Source organism: Chaetodon auriga, chromosome 7 (assembly GCF_051107435.1).
Source record: "Chaetodon auriga isolate fChaAug3 chromosome 7, fChaAug3.hap1, whole genome shotgun sequence".
In the NCBI taxonomy this organism is placed as follows: Eukaryota; Metazoa; Chordata; class Actinopteri; order Chaetodontiformes; family Chaetodontidae; genus Chaetodon; species Chaetodon auriga.
Genome location: NC_135080.1, coordinates 10590298 through 10611572, shown reverse-complemented (window position 1 = coordinate 10611572; position 21275 = coordinate 10590298). Strand labels below are relative to the sequence as shown.

General features: G+C 44.6%; 1 protein-coding gene across 1 annotated transcript; it reads right to left on the bottom strand.

Annotated features, from left to right (window-relative positions):
* Nucleotides 1-383: 383 nt before the first annotated feature.
* ttc9b (tetratricopeptide repeat domain 9B) lies at nucleotides 384-20868 on the bottom strand. Its single transcript, XM_076734828.1, has 3 exons — nucleotides 20060-20868; nucleotides 1565-1747; nucleotides 384-848 (listed from the first exon to the last, which is right to left on the bottom strand). The coding sequence occupies exons 1-3, from the start codon at nucleotides 20517-20519 to the stop codon at nucleotides 754-756; spliced, it is 738 nt and encodes a 245-aa protein (XP_076590943.1). The 5' UTR covers nucleotides 20520-20868; the 3' UTR covers nucleotides 384-753.
* Between the last annotated feature and the right edge of the window lie 407 nt (nucleotides 20869-21275).

The following is a 21275-nucleotide window of genomic DNA, read 5'->3' as shown; positions in this document are numbered from 1 at the left end:
TCGCGCTAGTCTGTCCCATAGTCTGGGTAAGGGGTCTGAGTGAGCCCTGTTGGGGTAGGATGTACAATCAAATTGGGCTATGGTCTTGATATGTGTGTGTCTCTCTCTCTCTCACACACACACACAGACACACACACCCCTGACTATCCCCTGCTTATGCTTCGAACTGCCTCCACACACACGCATACATACACACACGCAGACACACACCCACCCGCCCGCCCTCCTCCCGGTGTGGTCGAGCTTCCCACCCCCGATATTCTCCTGGAGAGACTGAAATAAGACGGAGAGAAAGAAGGCAGAGAGAAAAAGAGAGAGCAAGAGAGCAGAAACGAAATGCATTTTATGTTTTTAAAACATTTACTAAATCACGCAAATGTCCATTATTCATATGTATATTCTGAAGCTCCGTTTTCATTCCACCACATGGACGGTTTCATTTGAGTATAATACAGCATTTCCTTGTTTTTTGTTGTTTTTTTTTTTTCATGTTTGCTCGACTGTCTGCGTCTAGGGAGAGGAACCACAGCACCTGAGGGAGAGGAGGGATAGAAGAAGAGGGAAGAGAAGGAAAAGGAGGTCGGGTTGCAGACAGCGTTTGATATGTCTCCCTGGTGAGTGGGTCTGTCTCTTCTGTCTGTGGGCTGTGCTGCTGTCAGGAGTCGATAGAGGAGGTGGAGAGAGGGAGGGTGGATGTGGGGACTGCTTGTAGGGTCAAAGGTTGAGGGGTCAGGAGGGCGAAAAGGTCGAGGGTTAGCCCTGGGTCTCTTTGCCACTCTCTCGTTCCCGCTGTCCACTCTTGCTCATCTTCATCTCAGTCAGCTGGATGTACCGCAGCACGTTGGTGTCTGCGATGGAGAGAGAAAACGTAATGGATGTGAGGCAGACAGAAATGAAAGGAAGAGTCACATCTTCACTTCAATCAGTGCAATCTCCTTAGTTAATGCAGTTAAATTCAGGCCTCTTTCATGTCAGAGCAATAAAGGCACAGCGATGAGTCGGGTTACGACTCTTAATATCTAATTAAGAGTTGAGACAGAACGTAGCCTTACAAAAATGCACCCAAAGCAAAAAGAAATTAGTTTTGGAGTAAAAAACAGGCAAAGGTACAAGGCTAAATACTTCATGTTTCAAACTGGGAATCAGCCACTAATCCCACGAAGCTCTGCAGTCAAAACATGCCGAGGAAATGACCTGCATGTACACACAAACTCTCTGATATTGAAAACAGAGCTTGCTCTATTTTGTTTATGTAAAGCTTGTTGACTCTGGTTCACGTAGTTCAGAGAACAGATGAAAAGCTCTGGTGGAGCAAGTTGCTTCCTCATAGGCACAACATTACGTTACTTTTCCGCTGTTGTGGCTACCAACTCTGTAACTTTGGTACACAACCCAGCAAATATTACCACGCTGCCCCACTGCTGAAGAAATGTAGTAAACAAACAAAAAAAAAAATTTATAATTCACCTTGCAGTAAAATACTAAAGCGCTCTGCTTTAACTAACAGTAATCTGCCTCTATCATTTGTTATTTGAGTGTAACTGAATGCATGGCACATCCTCACCTGTGGGCTCGCGGTTCTTGGCGTCACGCAGGTAGCGTAGGGCACATTCGTAGTCACCCAGGTGATAGAAGGCGATGCCGGCTCGGTACATGGCCTTGAAGTGGTCTCTCTGGTGGCTCAGCACCTTCAGACAGTACTCCTTCACTCTCTCGTAGTTTACCAGCTCTGACTGCAGCAGACACGCTGCAGGGACGGAGAGAGGGGACAAGGCAGTCAGTTGAAAAATTTTGTCCGTGCAGACACCTTCAATCTCACTTAGTGAAGTTTAAACGTCAAGTAAGTCCTATGAGCGTAAAACAAAGATGGGTATATTCTGCTGACATCTCACTCTGTGCCTTTTAATAGAGCCACAGCGAAATCTGGCCTCCACAGTACTTCCTCAGGCTGACTATAAATAGCTAATACTAATGTCTCGCAGTGTGGAGAAAACACAAAACGTCGTGCAAGCAGTTCGAGCCCTGGGGCAGGAGAGAAATGTCTCTACATGCTGCTTTTGAGCTTGACATGCAAAACAGAAAAATGGAAGAAAACTCAGTTTGAGGACGCTTAAATCGTTTCCCCCTGACTTGGCGTCGTAAGTAGCGAGAGCAGTGGAAAAGAAAGGCAGGATGCAGAGATCAAGTGAGCGACAGATACCGCAGAAGTCCTTTGGGATGAGGTGTGAGTGGTGATGTAGAGCTGAGGTCAAGGGATCTACACCGGAACCAACGGGCACTTCACTAAACTGAAAAACGTCATGAAGTGCAAACTGTATTCCTGTAGCAGCATTTCGCTGTAGCGATCTGAGATCAGCTAAGGTCACCATAACTTCATTACTAAAGAGACAGAAACACACACAGAAACACACACAGCTTTTAGTCCACCAAAGCTTCTAAATGCCTGCTGAAGGCTCAGATATCTGATCACTCAAACACTACTCCTCTCATAATCACAAACACTCACGGTTTTGCTTCACTTCTCCCTTCATCCCTTCATTTCTTTCTTTTCCATCAGTGTCTTAATCTGATCATATACCAGAAATAATTTTCATTTTATCCCTCCTTGTACCTCCACTGTCATATCTCCTCCCGTACTCTCCTTCTCAACCCTCCCTCCATCCTCCCTCTCTCCTCTGAGTCTGCCCTTGACACACAGACAGCTCTGTGAATAACATGAGTCAGGCACTATTAGCTGGGAGGCAGGGTGAGTCAGGAGTGAGAGACAGAGAGAGAGGGGGGGAGGCTGGGGTGAGGGGCATGGCTGCAGTAGGAGGAGGTTGATATGCAGGGAGGATGGGGGTAAGAGGAGAAGAGGTGAGTGAGGTGAGACCTATGGGAGACTATAGGGTGAGGAGAAGTGGAGAGTGTGTTAAAAGCCGTTAGTGGTCCTCTACCTGTCATGTCCCCCTGAGCCTCAGAGACTCCTGCAGAAGGCTGGCCTTGCCGTCAACCATGCAAGTGCAAAACACTAAATAATTCATGGTGGACATCAGGGGACGGCTAATTCAATAACAATCAATGTGTTTTGGTATTTAGTGGTTGAAGTTGCATGTGCGACTGGCAGATGAAGGCAGCACGGTGTGTGTGCTGCATGCGTCTGTTTGTGTGTGTGAGCCTCTGCCTCAAGCCTCACAGCTGTAGCTATGAACTTTGCAATCACATGCAATTAAAATGTTAAGGGGGGGGGATACCTGCCCTTTTATCTACCATTTCTCTTGGCATTTTCCCCTAAATTATGGTGAATACAGAATGAGAACTGAATCATATGAAGCATTTTATTAGCTTATATTTAGGTATCTGTTTATAGAGAGTAGCTGAAATGTCGCCAGAAAATGTCTCAAGTTCATAACGGGACTGTAAATAATGACCTGTGCACGACAGGAGCTCTTGGCCTGGATATCTGCCCTGAAACATTGGCCGTTGCCCCCCAAGGCTAAATGGTTAGCTGGAGGAATCTGATAGAAACTGGGAAACTGTAGCACGTCAACATGTTTCTGAACGTTCACTGCCATACGTGCAGGTGCATCATCAATTTCAGTTACACAGCAAGCAAATCGAGCACAGCGTTAACTATAGCATAATTCAGACAGCCAGAAACTCAATCGGCAGAGAGAAGACACACCTGACCATCAGACACCTGGATACTGTTATGATCATGTATACAGAAATATGGAGAACCATGTTTCTCCTGTTCCATGCAAACGCCATCTCGTGGATATGACTAAAACAGCATACTGATATGCATGTAAATACGCTGGTGACAGTGAGCCAGCATACAGAACACCAGGACCCTGAAACTGAATCAGCCAAATGGGATTAAGCCATCATTCATTTTAATAGTTATGTGCTTTTCCTACTGTGACATGTCAAAATGCCTGAGTGAAAAACGCTTATTACCAAAGGACATGGCTCAGAGTGGCATCATATTCTCCGTAATACCCCTGACATTTCTGAGATGTTGATGAGTATTTATGCATATTCAGACAATGAGATGTTTTTAAATTCTTAATTAATTAGCTGGCTGCGCAGAATAACAAACTGCATAGTGTTGCTTTTGACTGTATCCTCCTGTCGAGCCCTTGAAGTTCTTGCATGAAAGTAGTTGCTAGGTGGACGTACACACACATGCTCATAGTTAGAGGAACAAAAGCAAGTCTGACAATCCTCTTATTTTTCAGCTCATGACTCAGCCCAGAGCAGAGGAGCAAGGTCGAAGCTGTTTCCCATCTTCTGTGATCATAAGTCTGCTCAGCCCGGTACAGTGGGAATCACCTCAGATGCCCTCTACCACTCTGCACACCTCTCTACAGACTCCACTCCTCTATTTGTTTTTACAACCGTCCAGCTACGACATGACTACTCTCATCCCTCCACACGCCCATCCATCATCGCCCTCCAGCAGTGGACGCGAGTTGGGCTTTCAGAGGATCCAGTTACAGTCTATAATGGCCTAATGGCTGACGCAGTCAGAGAGTTCACTGGGACTCACAAACACACGCAAGCAACACAATAGTTACCAATGACGTGGGCAGAGGCACAAACACACAGGTAACACAGGTGAATGCAAAGGAACAAGTGGATCTGACTTGACGACAGAATCACAAACAGGTGACTTTAAATGAACTGTCTGATGCAAACAATGGTTAGAAACATACGTGACTGTACAAATACACACAAACACAAAAGCAGTGTGCACAAGTGATGACTGGCCGGCCGCACCCTACTGGCCCATTAGGCAGATGGATGGCATGCCAGAGGAAATGTAGAGTGCGGTGAGATGCATTAAGGGTGTGATAATGATGGGATCATCGGAGCAGGCTGGGCAGGGACACAGACAGACAAAGGCTCCATAAAAACAGCAGAATAATATCAGTGGAGCCAAGGTGTCCCAGTCACTGACAGAAACAGACATATGAGTCCGAGGGCTTCTGTTTGCGTCCCGTGTTATCATTAAAAATAGAGTGATTCAGCAGCAGTTCCAAACCTGGACGTCTGCTGAACTGATTAACGAGGTGAAGGCAGAAACACGTGTTGCTTTCTTCTAATCTTTGCTTTTTTCTTGTAAGTTACAGGATAAATTACACTCTTTACACCCAATGCCAATGTTCAGTGCCAGCACAGGCAGTGGTGTTCCCTTTACGTAGTGAGGAGTTTGCATACGTCATGAACCTGCACTCCCGTTTTTATTAAACCTAAACTAGTGTTTTTGTTGCTTCTAACCACATCTTACTTGCTGTAACCAGAATCTTTGCTTCACCTTGATCACAACATAGTCGCTATGTGAAAGTGGGAATTTCATAAAGTGCAGTGCAGCCAGCCAAACAGCAGAGATGCAACTGGTGACAAGGGGTTATAAGTAGAGCAGACATGATTAGTTTTGATTAGTGCTGGATTAGTAGATTAATGAATTAGTCAATCAAGAGAAAATTAATCTGCAACTATTTTGACAATCATTTAATCTTTTCACTCAAAAATGCTGAATATTTTCTGGTTCCAGCCTCTGAGATGTGATTTGCTGGTTTTCTTTATGATATATGACGGTACACTAAGCTTTTTCAACCGATGGCAGGTTAAAATGAGCAATTTGAAGATGCAACTCTGGGCTATGGGAAATTACAATGCTCATTTTTCACGCAGACATAGTCGTGAGCCAAAAAGGTTGAGAGCGACTGTGATCGGGGACACAATCTACCACATCCATGCTGCTCAAGGTCCTGTGCTGCTTCGCTGACCCTGAACTGCGGCTATGGCTCGTGGATTCTTGTTTTGATTAAAAATGCAGTGCTCCCACAGCTTTTTATTACCACATGTGAGATGTGAGAGGAGGAATAATGAGATGTGACTGCATAAAGGAAGCTGGTGGTGCAGACAAGATAGATTTGCCTTAATACGAGACCTGATGTGAGGACAGGGACAGAGAACAAGCTGAGGCTGGGACACTGGCTATGTGTGTGCCCATTTAGTGTCATTGTCATGAGTGTAAGCATCTCTTTCTCCCTCTCAGGAACTGTCTCGCTGCCAAATTTAAGGCGCTGCAGAAATAGACAAAACACAGGAAATTGGAAATAAATGGAATAGAAAAATGTATTTGAAAATGTATTTGAATGTCTAAAACCTAAGAAAAAACCCAACAGATGCAAAGCAGCTGTTAAGTGTGATTGTGTGTGTGTGTGTGTGTGTCTGCCTGTCTTCATGCGACTGTATGTGTGTTTCCGTTGCTTGAATGTCGAATCAGAGGTGCTGTGAGTGGGAGTGGTTAACACATGCTCAGGAACCCCACTGGTTTTCCTGAAGCATCATGTCTGAAAAAACAGTGCCTGCACAAAGACTGGCTTTCATTTAGCTGACAGAGCGCCAAAGCCTGAGAGGAATAAAGGAGGGAGAGATTTGAGAGAGAGAGAGAGAGAGAAAAAAGGCAGGAAATAAGACAAGAGAGACAGGGGGCAAGGGAGGACAGAGATAGAGACAGCACTGACAAAACAAAATCCAGACACAGCCGAGGGAAAATAACGGCGGAGTTTCTGTATGACAGGTACAGAGGACAGAGGAGAGAGGAGGAAGGAGCAGGCAGAGCGAGCAGAGGAAGTGAGGCTTTTTTTCCTCCTCTGCTCTCCTTTAATACATGTTTTTAACTCCTCTGTCTCTACATCACCACATCTTCCCTCTGGACCCATGTCCCCCCCCCCCCCGCCTCTGTTCCCTCCTCTCCTGTCCCTCTCCATCACACCAGGCACGACACCACGATCCGGCTAATTTAAAGCCACTCGTGGCCCTGGTGATTAGTCTGCTGTCCATCACCTTGTAATTAGTTCTGCGAGAAGATAATGGCAGATGGAGAGACCCATCACTCTCACTGATGCTCCCACACAGACACACAGTCCTTATTTCCTCGCTCATCCCTCCATCCTTTGACCCTCGTCCTTCACTCTCTCCGCCCTCAGTTTCTTCCCGGCTGTGTGCCACCTCCGCCCTGCCTTCCTCTCACCTTTCACTGCCTCTCCTATAGAACTGCCGTGGTCCTGTAACAGATTTATTTACAGAGTCAAATGAAGCATGCTTTGTCATCATCATGAAATCGCCTCACACATACATCCTCTGAGCAAAATCCGATCCAGCATGCTGACGTCACAGCTACACCACTACCTGCAATATCATCTGTCTTTTCTTTTTCTGTCGTCTTCTTGCATCTCAGTTTCTGAGAAGTTGCTGCTTTTCATCTTGAACCCATCAGTTCATAGCTGGTTTTTTTTTTTTTTTTTTTTTACTCTGAGATGATGTCACTCCAGTAATGGACCAGATGAGTTTTTTTAGTATCGCTTATATCACTCAAAATGTGACATTAGGGATATAAAATAGGCTCTTCATAATGACTGCTGTGATTTCTTATTATAAAAGCTCATCTTCTCATCAAGTAACATTTAACTTAAAACAAGCGGCGCAGATGATCTCTTTGATTGTGTGTCACTGTAGCGGAAGACTACTGCAGCTCCATATGGTGTCAAAAAACCCTCATAATTACTGCCTCTTATTGCTCTTGTTTGACTGTGTGCATCTCATAGGCCTCCACAGGCCCCTCTGGGGTAGTCAGGAATGCAGAGTGCTGGGACCAGCCTCACAAATGAGTCAGAGACTATTTTCAGTGAGAATAGTTGAGAAATGTGCATTTGGGTGGATCTTGGGGGACAAGAAAGTGAGCACAACTTGATTTGGACTAGAAATCTTCATCATCACCTTCATGAGTGTAGTTTGCTGATACGTCCTGAATACTGCATGACCAATCCATACCACTACATATATATATAGGTTACATGAGCAGCTGTAGCTTAGCATTCACAGCATTCCTTTCACACCATAATTATGGGCAACTAGTTGTAGGTCTGAGTTGGAGTCAGAAATTCCCGACATCTCCGGCAGCCATCTTGGAATAATGTGTGAACGCTCCAAACCAGCTCACTAGCTAACAAAATCCTGCCTTCATAAATCAACATTTTGTCTTCTCACAGGGGGTATGTGTTGAGTAGTGCGCTTTGGACATGCTGGTCGGAATATTTTGTATATGGACAGAGCCAGGCTAGCTGTTTCCAGGCTAACTGGCTAACTAGCTGCTAGCTGTGGCTTCATACTAGGTGGACAAACATCAGACTGGTATCGATCTCCTCATCTAACTCTCAGCGAGAAAGCAAAAAGAGCACATTTCCCCAAATTTCACAATAATCCTTTAAAAACTCAATCTGCCTCTCATTTATACATACGCTGGCAATGCTAACCTCACAGAATCTGTCTTGCCCTCCTCTCCAAAAACCCCATGTTGGCATGTTGATTCCCTCATAACACTGACACCGCCTGCCGTGCTTGGAAAGTGCTGCTGCATCAAACATATTTGCATGGATTACCCACAGTGCAACACTGATCCCAGGAGTGAAGGGAAGTGAAGTAGCCAGATTATTCTGTTAGATCTCGCAGCGAGCAAAGAGGGCAGAGGGAGGCTTTTTAATACGAGATCAACTGGTCCACCTCTCCTCTGCTTACTGTTTGCTGTAAGGTCTGGTCCAGCAGGAGCACTTATTGTTTTAACGTCACTCATACAGCATGCTGAGCGTTTCCAGTCATACCACACATCCTTGAACCCCAGCTTCACAAAGGTCCCGGCTGTGCCGAACTTCTACTTTACTCTGCATGTGCACCCTCCGACATCGCACCACTCTCCTAAAATAGTAGCTGACTCAGGATTAATGCTCATCTACTTAAATATTTATACAAGTGAGGAAGCTATCTTCTCTATGACTTCACCAAAGATGAAATCATTTAATGCTCTCCGTTGCACATCACAGTTTCCAGAACTTAAGCTGCGCTGTAAGCCCATGGTACTCAGGGTGGGTCTTTGTAAAGTTTCTTTGAGGAAAATCAAAAGTTCAGATACTTATGTTATTTAATTCATTACAACATATATCCTTATATGTTCGAGGGCAAAGGGGGGATCTGGGAATTTCTAAACTACTTTTACTCTCAAGAGTAAAAACAGACATTCAAATAGGAGGTAAGTGCAGTTTAATAAAGCATAAAAGAGTTTTATTAAGGCTGTAACTGGAGTTGAACTCTCTGACAGAGACATAATTTTGTTGTGGCCCTTAGCTAGGCCTTTATCTGATTGGTGATGTCATCTGTGGACACTGTGCAGACCTTTGCCATCAGCCCAGCAGATCTATGGCTACTGTCTTCCGCTGCTGGCAGACATATTGTTTCTAACATCGTGAAGTAAAATGAAAACTGTGTTTGCTAATATTGATCCACTTCCTGTATTTTCGGGTTTGTTTGGATAATCTGTGTACAGCAGTTGTTCATGCTCTGTGCACTATACTGGCTATAAGCTAGATAAAGGAGTCTATGGAAAGGTCAACAGAGAGAAGTGCCAAATGGTTTGGCTCACAATGTGATGGAGTCAGCCTCAATCTGTGAGGTAGTAAAGCTATTCCACTAAGTACCTGAAGTGAATTAATGGATGGAGCACGGGCTTTCATCATTTGCAAAAATGATACAGCCATGTGTTGGCAGCCCATTGTGTTTAGAAAGCAGCCAATTCACAGCGTGGACGGCGTCCAGTGTTCGAGGATATGGATCGCACCTTACTCCCAACAAGGTGTACAATCCAGGACCAAGCAGCCAAAACATCAACGAAACAGCACATCAACTTTGGCCACTTAAGGGTGACGGAAACAAGCTGTAAACACAACAGTGATTATTCAGATAAATTGTGAAGTTGATATTGCGAACGTGCTTGCAAAAAGTCGCCTATTTGCATATTCAGCAGACACGGAGCATTAAGATTAAATTGGAGCTGCGTTTGTGTCCACCTGATGAATAAGTTTGATGTTTACTCTCCTTTTAGCTCTGTGTTTTGGTGTTCATCAACCCATGAGGGAAACATCTGGCTCTTTGGCTGCCAAATGCTTCAGTATCTTCACCAGCTAGTTGCTAACTGTGTCCGTCTGCTGTTTGGTGATGAGCAGGTAGTGTGCAGTGAGTTTTAAGAGCTTTGTTTCAGAGAGAACAGCTGTTGCTTTGGCCAAAAACAGGCCTGTTGACAATGGTGGGAGTGAACCAAAACAATACAGATGTGATCCATAAAACTGAAACAATAAAAAGTTGGAATAAAAAAGTTTTTATGTTTAGCTGAGGTGGAAAGTTTCTAAAAACAAAATATGACAAACTGCAGTGGAAAAGGACACAGTGAATAAATCATGACATGTATGACGTGACTTAAAACGTCTACTGAAGAAACAAAAAAATGGCAGCAGACAAAAACATCTGATCTGTGTGGAGCGATGAGGAGACTGTAACCTTCCTCAGATTTCCACATGAAATAAACAAAATTCACCCGGCTGGAGAGGTACAGGCCCCCAACTGTTTATCTTGGTGCACCCAACTCCAAGAAACCACATAACAATGGTGGATGAAAACAAGCATTAATATGCATTTTTGAGAAGTTTGGTTTGGTAGTCGAATGATGTGCTTAGAAGATGCTTTTAGAGTTGGGGATAATTGTGGGTTCATCACCCTCTTTAGCAAACAGTTAGTCTTTTGATCCTTTGTTCATTTTATTGATTATAGCAGCGCTGTGCTTGAGGATGATTGGTAGTGTGAGTGAGAAGGATGGCAGCAGGCAGGCGATGTCTGTAGTCAGAGCGGCCACAAAAACAATTTTCATTAGGTTTATCGCTGAGGATCATCTGGAGACAATTAGTGAGAAAAAAAACCTTCACAGTACACAAAACACGGGCCCTTCTCTGCTTTCCTGGAGAGGGAAAACCAGACAAACAGATTCACAGCCCTCCAAAACCTTTTAAATCCCATCACCTGCTGCCTGTGGCTAATCAGGGAGGGTCTCTGGAATTAGTGCCACTTTGACCCAGGTGGAATCAATATCCCCTCATTAGGAGCTACACGGTGCTCAGTCGTGCTTTAACTAAACATTCCCTTTGTTGGAACTGACTGACATCATGGCAGAAAAAATGAACCACACAGACATTTTAAATGGACACCTCATCCCAAAAGACAAAACACAATTGTTTCCTCTTACATGAAGTGCCATTTATCCATCTAGACTGTTTTGGTGTGAGTTAATGTATCGGCTGTACAGATGTCTGCTTTCTCTTGAATATAATGGATAAACTAGATGCCACTCAGCCTGTGTTGCTCAAAGTGCTAAAAAAAATACATTTGAAAAGATTAACAGCAGTGACCTAGTGAGCAGTTTTATGTGGGACGCATGCATCTACTCTCCTAACCCGAGCCTGACAATGCTAGCTTCTGCAGATTAGTTCACAGCCCACCAATACTGCTAACTAATGTCACAGCACAACCGAGGAGGAGACCATTAATGTTTACAGCCAACCTGCCACCAGCACGAGCCTCTCGTCCATGAGTGGATGCACGCTTCCTTCAGTGATTCGGTCGGTGGGTGTAGTTTAGGAGGAAGAAAATAGTTCCAACATGAAACTGCTCACAACAAGGTCTGTCGTTTATGTTGAGTAAGCAGGTCATGATTTCTGGAGGGAGACGTCGCTGTTGAGTTTTCCTAATTTATTTTTTGGCGCTTTGAGCAACACAAACCATCTAGTTCCATAATATTGGAGAAAAAGCAGACATCTCTACAGCCAATATCTCCACGACTCAGCGACTCACAGCGAAACAATCCAGATGGATAAATAACACGACAGGCACAATGTCAAAATTACGCCTTCCTCTAACCATACATACCAATTAGAGAAAGTAGGCTCCATGACAAGCAGCTTTAAATTTCACATTTTGACTCCTCCTAATTTTTCAAAAAAAAAAAAAAAAGACAGCTACAGTGTAATTCTGCAAAAAGACCTGCTCCACTGAGGATCGCCCTCAGTGCTGGATCAGCAAAACAGATTCAACACAACCTTTATATTTCACCGCCACCGACGAGTTTTCAATGTCAACCCCCAGCAGTGCATGTAATGAAGCGGTCGGTGTCAGGCCGGAGCAGAGCGGGTACGGAAAGCTCAGATAACGACCAACATGGCTTTTTATCAGCACGGAGCTCAGAGGATAAATATAAACAGCCAATTGGTTTACTCTGTACTGTCCACTGGAGCACAGGGTGTTTGATGTGCGCAAATAGCTTCGGCAAATTCTCATTACTGATGGCTTACAGAGGATGAATATTCTGTTCTCTATCTATCTCCCTCTTGCACTTGCTCTCTCTCTCTCTGAGGGTGTCAGAAAAGGGCATCTGTTTCGGCGTCCCCTCAGCCGATGCCACGACTTTCAACTCAGACTAAAAAAAGCTTTGACAGACACTTTCAATTTATTCATTACTTCACACAACTGTCAGTCCGTATCAGAAACATGATCCAACAATCTAAATCACACACATATAACCGCACCACGCATATCACAAACACGCACATGGGCACAACAGAAGCATTATAATGAATCCCTGAGGTGTCAGCACAGTGTGAGAAATGTAATTCTGCCAAAGGTGCTGCAATGCAAATCTTTATTTATTGTTCCACGCTGATTAACTTCTTCCTTTTTAGTGTTATGTCCTGTAGCGCAACCAGACCCCATGCTGATCATTTCTGGCACATCAGAGACACACTAATCACATTAAATGTGCCATTAATGTGCTCACAGCCTTATCTTACTTCAATATTTGAAAACATCTGAACCATCTTGAGAGAATCAGGTTTTCTGTTGTACTGCGCTTGATGGAAAATTGAAGTAGCTGCTCCAGCTTTGTGGACACTAACAGAGCTAGAATAGTCAAAAATAGATATGACAAAAAGCATAATAAAAATATTGGCCTGTTGCCTTCATGCCCCCTTCTTCTGCCTGCCTCTGAGTCCTTGCCTGCCCCCTCTCTTTCCTTTCCTTCCTGACAGATGACTGGATCTTATTTTCTCTCTTGACAGGAGTCATCTGGGCCTGTCAGGGCTCTGATATAAATCAGCTTGGTCTGGATTGGATTTCTCAGCGTCCTCCTCCTCACAATGAAAAAACAAAACAAATGCAGCTCTAAAAACCCTCTATTCACTACTTAGAGGTCATAGAAGCAAGCATGTTCCTCCTCTCCTTCCCGACCTGTCACTCTCCTTTACAGTCGTACCCTCCCTCCTCTGTCCTGTAATCCCACCATATTTCAGAGTTCTGTCCACTTTCTGCTCCCTTGGTTTTACTCCCTCCCCCATTTCAGCCTCTGCATCTTTTCTACTGACTCCCCCCTTCCCCCATCCTCCAAATCCCTCTCTCTCTCTTTCTCAGCTGTGAGGTAATTCAGAGTGTTGGTATAGAGTACAGTGTGAGTGGTACAGTAGAGGGAGTGCCAGTCGTACCCCTGACAGCAATGCCACGCCATCTGCAGCCCTGGCACACGACACTTCCACTGCTCTCATTCTGCTCTTTCCACCCCTCCAATGGCAGACGTACTCACACAGAGGGAGGAAAGACACCAACCAAACCTCCCCCCCGTTCCCCTTCTCACCCTCACATGGCATCGCTCTCCCTCCTCCATCCTCCGTCCTCCTACGAGCACATTGCACAGCTCTCGCCAAAGCACCTGGCATGTCCTTTTCCTCTCCCAACTTCTTATGCAACTCTGCTCTTTCTTCGTCTTAACCTTAATCTAACATTTCTTCTCCCCATCTCCTTTTCGTCCTCACTCTCTTCTTCTGCCTTTATCTCATGCACTCCACCACGTCCCCTGGTGACGGAGCTGGCAGGAGATGAAAGGGAGGAGTTTTTTCTTCTGTTCTGCTTTTGTAAACGAGCCTAGACTGTTAACTAGGAGCGGTTTCCAGTGGACTGGTGAAATCAGTCTGTCTGTGGCGTTACACATCACAGACATCATTCTAATACAGCCCCAGCAGCCCCCATCTGAGGCAAGGTTGGGCTTAGAGGCTGTGATGTGGTGAGTCTTCAAGGCCGATGGGGAAGTGCAGCGATAGCACTACAGCTCCCTGTCTTGTGATTGACGATGAAGGCAGCACCTTTTATGTTTGATCCAGCGAGGAACAGATGTTGATGCCACCAACAGGCTCATTAAATCTTTATTATAATGCCTGTGAGTGCATGTCATGGTTCAAAAGTTCACTGACGGTGAAATATCCTGAGGCTCTGAATACAGAACATGTGATGGGACACACCTGGTATTAACATTGGATCTATATCTGGATACATTATCTGGATAATGACATTAGATCTGTGGGTCTTTGCACTTCTACCTGCTATTAAAATGCTTTTGAATCAGATCTCGATATGCAAATTAGATCATTGTTGACGAACATGGTGCGTCCCTGGCCCAAGCAAGACTTTATGCATTTACATTTACATGACATTTATTATGAATACATTAAAAGAGGATGTCGATAGTAAGGACCCCTTAATTATGACCTGACTCTAAGGAGCAGTTTAACGTCTTTCAGGTCATTGTTCGCTGGTCACTGTTTCAGATCGCTCTCACTGCTCTCATAGCATCATTTTTAGTGAAAATCTGCTCCAAACACCCAAAGCACAGGTCTCATCAGACTGTCACTTTGCGCTTGTGCCTCACTTATCGCGGCTTCGGACTATTTTTAACATATTTTATTTCCTTATGAACAGGAAATTAAACTGAATGTGGAGTTTGTTTGACAATTAAGGTGGCATGAGATGCACGTTACGAACTGTAACAGCACAGTAGGTCTCTACGAACACCAGTTCATTTACTGGCTGTTTATATCCTGTCAGTTTATGTCTTATTCAGGTTAAATCCTCCAACCCTACAGCTGCTTCTGCATGTAAATACAAAAGACCTTTGTTAACTGGCACCGCAAAATTTGAAAGCCGCTTTTTCTTCGCTTCCCTGCAGAAAACAATTGTTTGTGTTTTTATTTTCATTCTTTTAACGCTTTCTTTTAAACGTGATGAGTGGGCGGAAATTGCTGGATCATCATCATGGCAAGCAGCTGAATAAAAAGGTGGCTGGTGTTACGAAACAAACGATTTCACTCATCTCCTCCTGCTGCGCCTCTCCTAAGGCTGTGACTTATGACTCATTCACAGATTGAGCCAGTCGGGAGGAACAAAGGGAGATTTCAGGCAGAGATCAGAGCGAGCAGGAGTTAATGAAAAGTCAGATTGATCGCTCTCACAACAAGATCACACCACGCTGCTCCCTGTTTTATTCTCGGTGCACTCTCTAACGCAGAGTTGAACTGATTAAAACTTACTATAGCTTCTATAACTGGTTGGTAGAAGTCTGACTGTGTGCTTTTTCCGTAAACTCGGAGTAGCTGCTGCTGAGAGTCATGATCAATATCAGGAAAAAGAGCAAACACACCCCAGTCACATCTGTTATTTCTGTATGTGCCTCCGAGTGTTTGTGGTGGGTGGATGGATGGTTGAGGCAGGCAGGCAGTCCGCCTCTGGCCAACATGTTGCACCACAGCGAACTGCGACAGACACAGCGGTGGTGGTGGTGTAACCCATTTAGATACAGCCCTACAGGGACAGACAGACTCGGGGTGTCTCCTTAACAAGGCCAGCAAATAGGACATTCATCATCCATCGTCTTTCCGTTTGACAGAATCGGGTGACGTTGCTGTTGGAGCTGAGACTTATTTCTCTGTTTGTCTTCTCTTTAACCACATTCACTCCCCTGTATAAGGTTAAAAACTCATACTTTCTCTGTTCCCGGCATCTTTCCAATAAGAATCATCTCGTTCGTTCCTGAATTATTTCCTTTGTTGAAAACACATTGGGTTTCTCTCTGCTCTTCTCTTCCCTTTCCTTTTTTTTTTCTCAACTTGCATCTTTTGTGCTTTGTGTCAATATGCTGAGCTGGAGTCACTCAGCACTCAGTGAAAACTTCTCACTCATCAGCATTTTAAAAAGTTGCTGTGATTGACAAAAGAAACCAGCGGTGGAAGAAGTAAAAGCAGCAGAACGGCACTGTAAAAACACTCACAGCTCTGAAAATGTGACTTCAGTAAAACTATGGAAATATTATTTGGAAAATACACTTCAAGTATGTATTAAAACTATGACTGCAACAAACAGTCATTTCTATTATTGGTTTATCTGCAGATTGTTTTATTGATTAATCGTTTGGTCCACAGCTTGTCCAAAAATTGCTGAAAAAGCAAATGCAATGCAATGTGTAAATATTCCTCTTTGAAATGCTGTGGAGTGGAAATATAGAGCTCAAAATGGAAGTACTCAAGTAAAGTACAAGTACGTCAAAATTGTACTAAAGTACAGCACTTGAGTAAATGCACTGCAGTTACTCTTCACCAATGCAATGAGGGAAAACCTTGGCCTCATCACAACAAAGTCAAGAAGACGATAAAACACACACACACACACACACACACACACACACACACACACACACACACACACACACACACACATATGCACATGCACACCAATACACTCCACTTCAACAAAATCAGCAATGTCAGCAATGGACGATCAGCGCTGAAAGCAACTCCCTTTCACTGTTAACACACACACACACACACGCACACACACACACACGCACACACACACACACACACACACACACACACACACACACACACACACTCCACATCCCCAAGGCTGCTCTTCCCCAGGCCTGTGAATGCTGAGACAAACAAATACACCGTCCACACACACACACACACACACACACACACGCATGCAGTCACTCTCACATGTGACTAGGGTTGCTGTTGCTCTCTTATTATGCGTCCGTGACAGAGACAGCTGACCAATCAAATGGCAGCTCCCCACTCATAACCACGGTGACCAGCGCCTGCCCAGCAGAACTCTGGGTAACCAGGTGGAGCTGCACAACAAAGAGCTGCAGCTGGATGACTACAGAATACACACGATGAGTCACCGCTTCATGTCAGTGAGCGCGAGAGTTTCCTCCGACTTTCTTTGTGTTCTGTTCTTCTGAACGACACCTGTCCTCTCTCTCACCAAATGAACTGCCATTTTGTTTGACTCATAAACTCAGACTGAGGCCAGCGTGGACCACAAAATCCCAACCGCTCAACGTGAGTGTGACACATGTCTGTAACATTTTCTGACATCCCTGAAATAACGACAATTTGCAAAGATACAACTAAATATATTAAGATATTTGGTAAAGCATTAATTAGACCATCACAAATGTTTTAGGAGTATTTCAAGTTTAGGTGCGTTATTAAAAGAAGAGGCTATAATGTTCTATTTTTCTCTCGTTGACAACAAATCCAAAAATGAACTGATCCAACCAGCATGTCCTTCCTGTGTGGCTGCAGACTGATTTATGTTATTTCTCTGTGCCATAATATGGAAGCCAAGCACTGCTGCGATTGTGTGTTAATCCCTGGCTTAAAATAGTCCCCAGTAAATGGACTATATTCTCTTCTTTAAGTAATGCCTGCTAAAAACCACAATGCCCGGCTGTCTCCGGAAATTAATAAGCCTGTTTTAAAAATGAAACCATATGTTTGTGAGCAGACTTAGATCTTCAGTAGATACCAATCATCTGGGGTGTGAGACAGATAGGGGAGGGAAGCTGGTAAGTATCGGCAGACAGACTAACACGTTGTTGTTTTTAGTCCTTTCATGGGATTTGTTGACAGGAGCTCATGAAGCGTTTTGAGCAGAGATAGTCGCAGGGGTAAACCTCAACACGACAGAAAGAAGTGGGGTTCACGGGGGGGTTTAAGGGGTTTCTGATGTGGCATAATGTGGACGTGTTCTGTCATTGCATGGCGATGAATATCAGCAGGAATGCGAATGTCACGATTCAATGAGCCACCAGTACAAACATCTTAATCAGAGTGAAGCAGATACGTTATTGTAGTCCATGTAAACATTGCAATGGTCGAAGCGAGGTTTCTTTGTGTGTGTGCGCATGTGCTCACTCTGCCGTTGGAAGCAGCAGTGAGGGGAGGGTATGAGCCGTATTAATACAACAACAGGGAAAAGGCCCAGCGATGGTTGCCATGGTAAATATGGCCCCCTGTCGCGTGCTAGCGGTCCCTTCCTCCCCCTCTTCTCCCCTTTCTGTACCACAGCTCTCCACTACTCCTCTCCACGCCTCTCTAATTCCAATCTGGCTTCTTTTCTCTCCTACTGTCATTTTCGCCATATCTGCTGCTTCTTCCATCCTTATTTCGCCGTCCCTCTCCTCCTCTTCCCCTTCCCTCCCCCATCTTTGCTTCACGCCACAGTGGCCTCCCCACAGGCTTCAGACGGGCCCTGAACGCTGCGCAGAACGAGGCGACCTTCAATGCATCATGGCAGGCTGACTGAGCAGCGCCCGGGACAGCAGCGAGACATCATGCCACACTCATGACCCAAAATCACATCATCTACATATGTAGTGGTGTGATATAACTGCTGTAGTGTGCACCGTTCATCATCCCCTCCGGGGTGTCAACATTCATGATGATCTGCTGAGCACATTCGGTAGTCATAATTACATTTTTCTTCAACAAAGCTAGGCAATATATTCATGATTATAGTTTTTCTTTCATCACTGTAACATAATACTACAGTAAACAGTAAATCGTGATACACTCTTTTGCTGTTTAAATTAACACTACAAAACAAATACAAGACATATCTCTTCCTGAATACTCTTTGAATACTGGAAATCTAGTTTGAGCAGTGTGGGCTGGTGAGGAGTAACTGATTGACTGATTGGTTGATTTGTCTTCAAAGTCACTGACATTTTAAGCTGAAGTGAAATATGGAAAATAAGACCATGACTACTTGAAGACCTTCTTCCGACAAATCTGTTCTGTGTGTTCACGAGCAAGTGAACGCATACTGTACGTGTGATAAAATACTCTGAACTCAGTGTTCACTCACTGGCCTTTTCCCGAGCTTTTAACTGTATAGAAGGTTATGAGATATGGTCAAAAGCTACAGACCTTAACTCTGAGTTTGGAATATTTCATCTTATCAAAATGTTGGTATATTATTCATAATACTGCTAGATTATACAACTCTGGAGCATTGAAATGTGATAATTTGTTGGATTAATTACATTTAGTTAGCTCAGTAAAATTGATCTGCAACTCTTTTGATTATAGACTAATTGGTCAAAACATTTTACAAGCAAAAATTACAGCTCCGGTTTCACCAGTGTGACGTTTTTGCAGCTTTTTTGTGTTTCACATCAATTTAAACTGAATATCTTTCAGTTTTTGGACTGTTGGTCAGACAAAAGAAGACATCAGAGGACGTCACCTTGGCCTTTAGAAGAGTGCAATAGCCATTTTTCAGTATTTTCCCCCAAATTATTAACTGAGAGAGAGAAAAAAATCTATTTTAATAGGCCTGGTTTTGGAGCACCCAAAAACAGCCTTATTAGGTCTGTTATGACACATGAGCGTAAAGCGAGCGACTGAAAGCAGTAACCTGTGGAATCACTACAGTGATAGAGCAGTAATGTGTTCATCTTTTCTGCTCCCAGGAGCTCAGTAGGCACAGTCCTTACATCACCCACTGGATGGTTCAGGGGACGTCCTCTCACCTCGGACCCCCTTGTGAAATGTTACAACACAACAGCATCATACATAATGAAAACATGTCTGAATTTCCTATTACACGGGGACTTTGGTCTTTGTTGTTGTTTGTATTGTATTTAAATGCAGTAAAATAAATGAATGTGCTGAAAAGAAATGGCAAATAAGCCACTTGAAAGGGCTGTAAGAGCCTGAAATAGGCAGGACAATGATATGATGTGTTCATTTAATTGGCTAAATACTGCACTAATTTGGACAGACAGTGCACACATCCCTCCGTCTTCACCGAGTAGTCTTCTATTTGTCCATCGACAAACACTCAGTATCATCCATTCCTGTTTAATTACAGGCCAACACTAAATGTTAATTCGCCTGCCTCTGCACAAGAGAAATCCAGCGCCTGCAGAGAGAACTAGCAGTCAGCCTGGTGTGTTGTGTAAACCCGATGAACCGGAACGAGCTGTTCTGTTTTGTGGAGGCGTACCGGCGCCGCTCACCTGTCAGGCTGTCGTAACACTCAATCTCGGTGCTCTCCACGGCTCTCCGCTGCTCCTCGGTCAGCTTGGCCGCGGCTTGGTTCAGCAGGTTGACCTCGGAGCCCGTCGTCCCGTCGACAACATGAACCCCTTTGAGTTGCAGCAGCGCCCGGTGGTACTTGCCGATCGCTTCCCGAAATTTCTTCTCCTTGTAGCAGCGGTGACCCTCCGCCTTGAAGTCGATGGCTTTCTGGATCTTCGCCTCCATCTCCATTTCAGCCGAGCCGGCTCGATACCCGCCGCCGTCGCCTCCGGCGGCCGCTGCCAGGCTCCGGCCACCGGTCTCCGGGTAGCTTTTTAGGCTCTTTATCGGGTGCTGTTTGGCTTCCATGTCTCTCAGTGAAAGCGGCTGGAGCGGGCCATGGTGCTCGGACACGAATGTGTGTTTTGTAGGGGAGGACCGGAGCAGCGTGCTGTGCATAAAGGATGCGGGATGGAGCGGCAAAGGCGGCTGGACAGGCGGCGGCACCGGAGAGACGACGAGTCTCGTTAAACAGCCACGATAACGGCTTCGGAAACGTCTCCGGGTTGTAGCTTGTGCTTGAAAAATGGATGCAGAATAAATTTGAAGGATGTTAGCAGTTAAAAAGAGATAAATAACGTCAGAAACGCTGGCAGAAACATGCTGAATCTCCCAGCCGTCGAAAAAAACGGGCTCCTCGTTCTGGTCCTCTTGCGGAAGGATGCTCGGGTGGATTTCTATGGTAGCAACCTCCGAGGCACGCGCAGCTTCAGCACCACAAACAGCGCACACACAACCTCTACCGCACAGCATTGTGGGAAGAAAAAAGAGAAGTCGTGAGGCGTTGCTGCAGTCCAGATCTTACATGACAAAAAGAGGAGCTAACGTGTACAAATATCCCGAAACAATCGATTATTTGTCAAAGCGACACTGCACTTTGGTAAAAACAAGTGTATGAATAATACAATAATACTTTGATCTAACCATAAATAATAGCTTATTTGCATATTTATTGGGCTGCTTGGCAAAGGGTACGCCCTATTTATACGATCCCCAGTGATAGTCGTCCCATATTAACAATATTTAAATGATTAATTTGTAGGTTAGTCTTATAAAAGATTGCAGATTACGTTACTCCCATTGTTTGGAAGTGCACAGAGGTCACAATAAGAAGAACAGGCTCGTGCAGGCTAACTCAATGTTTACTTCAATCGA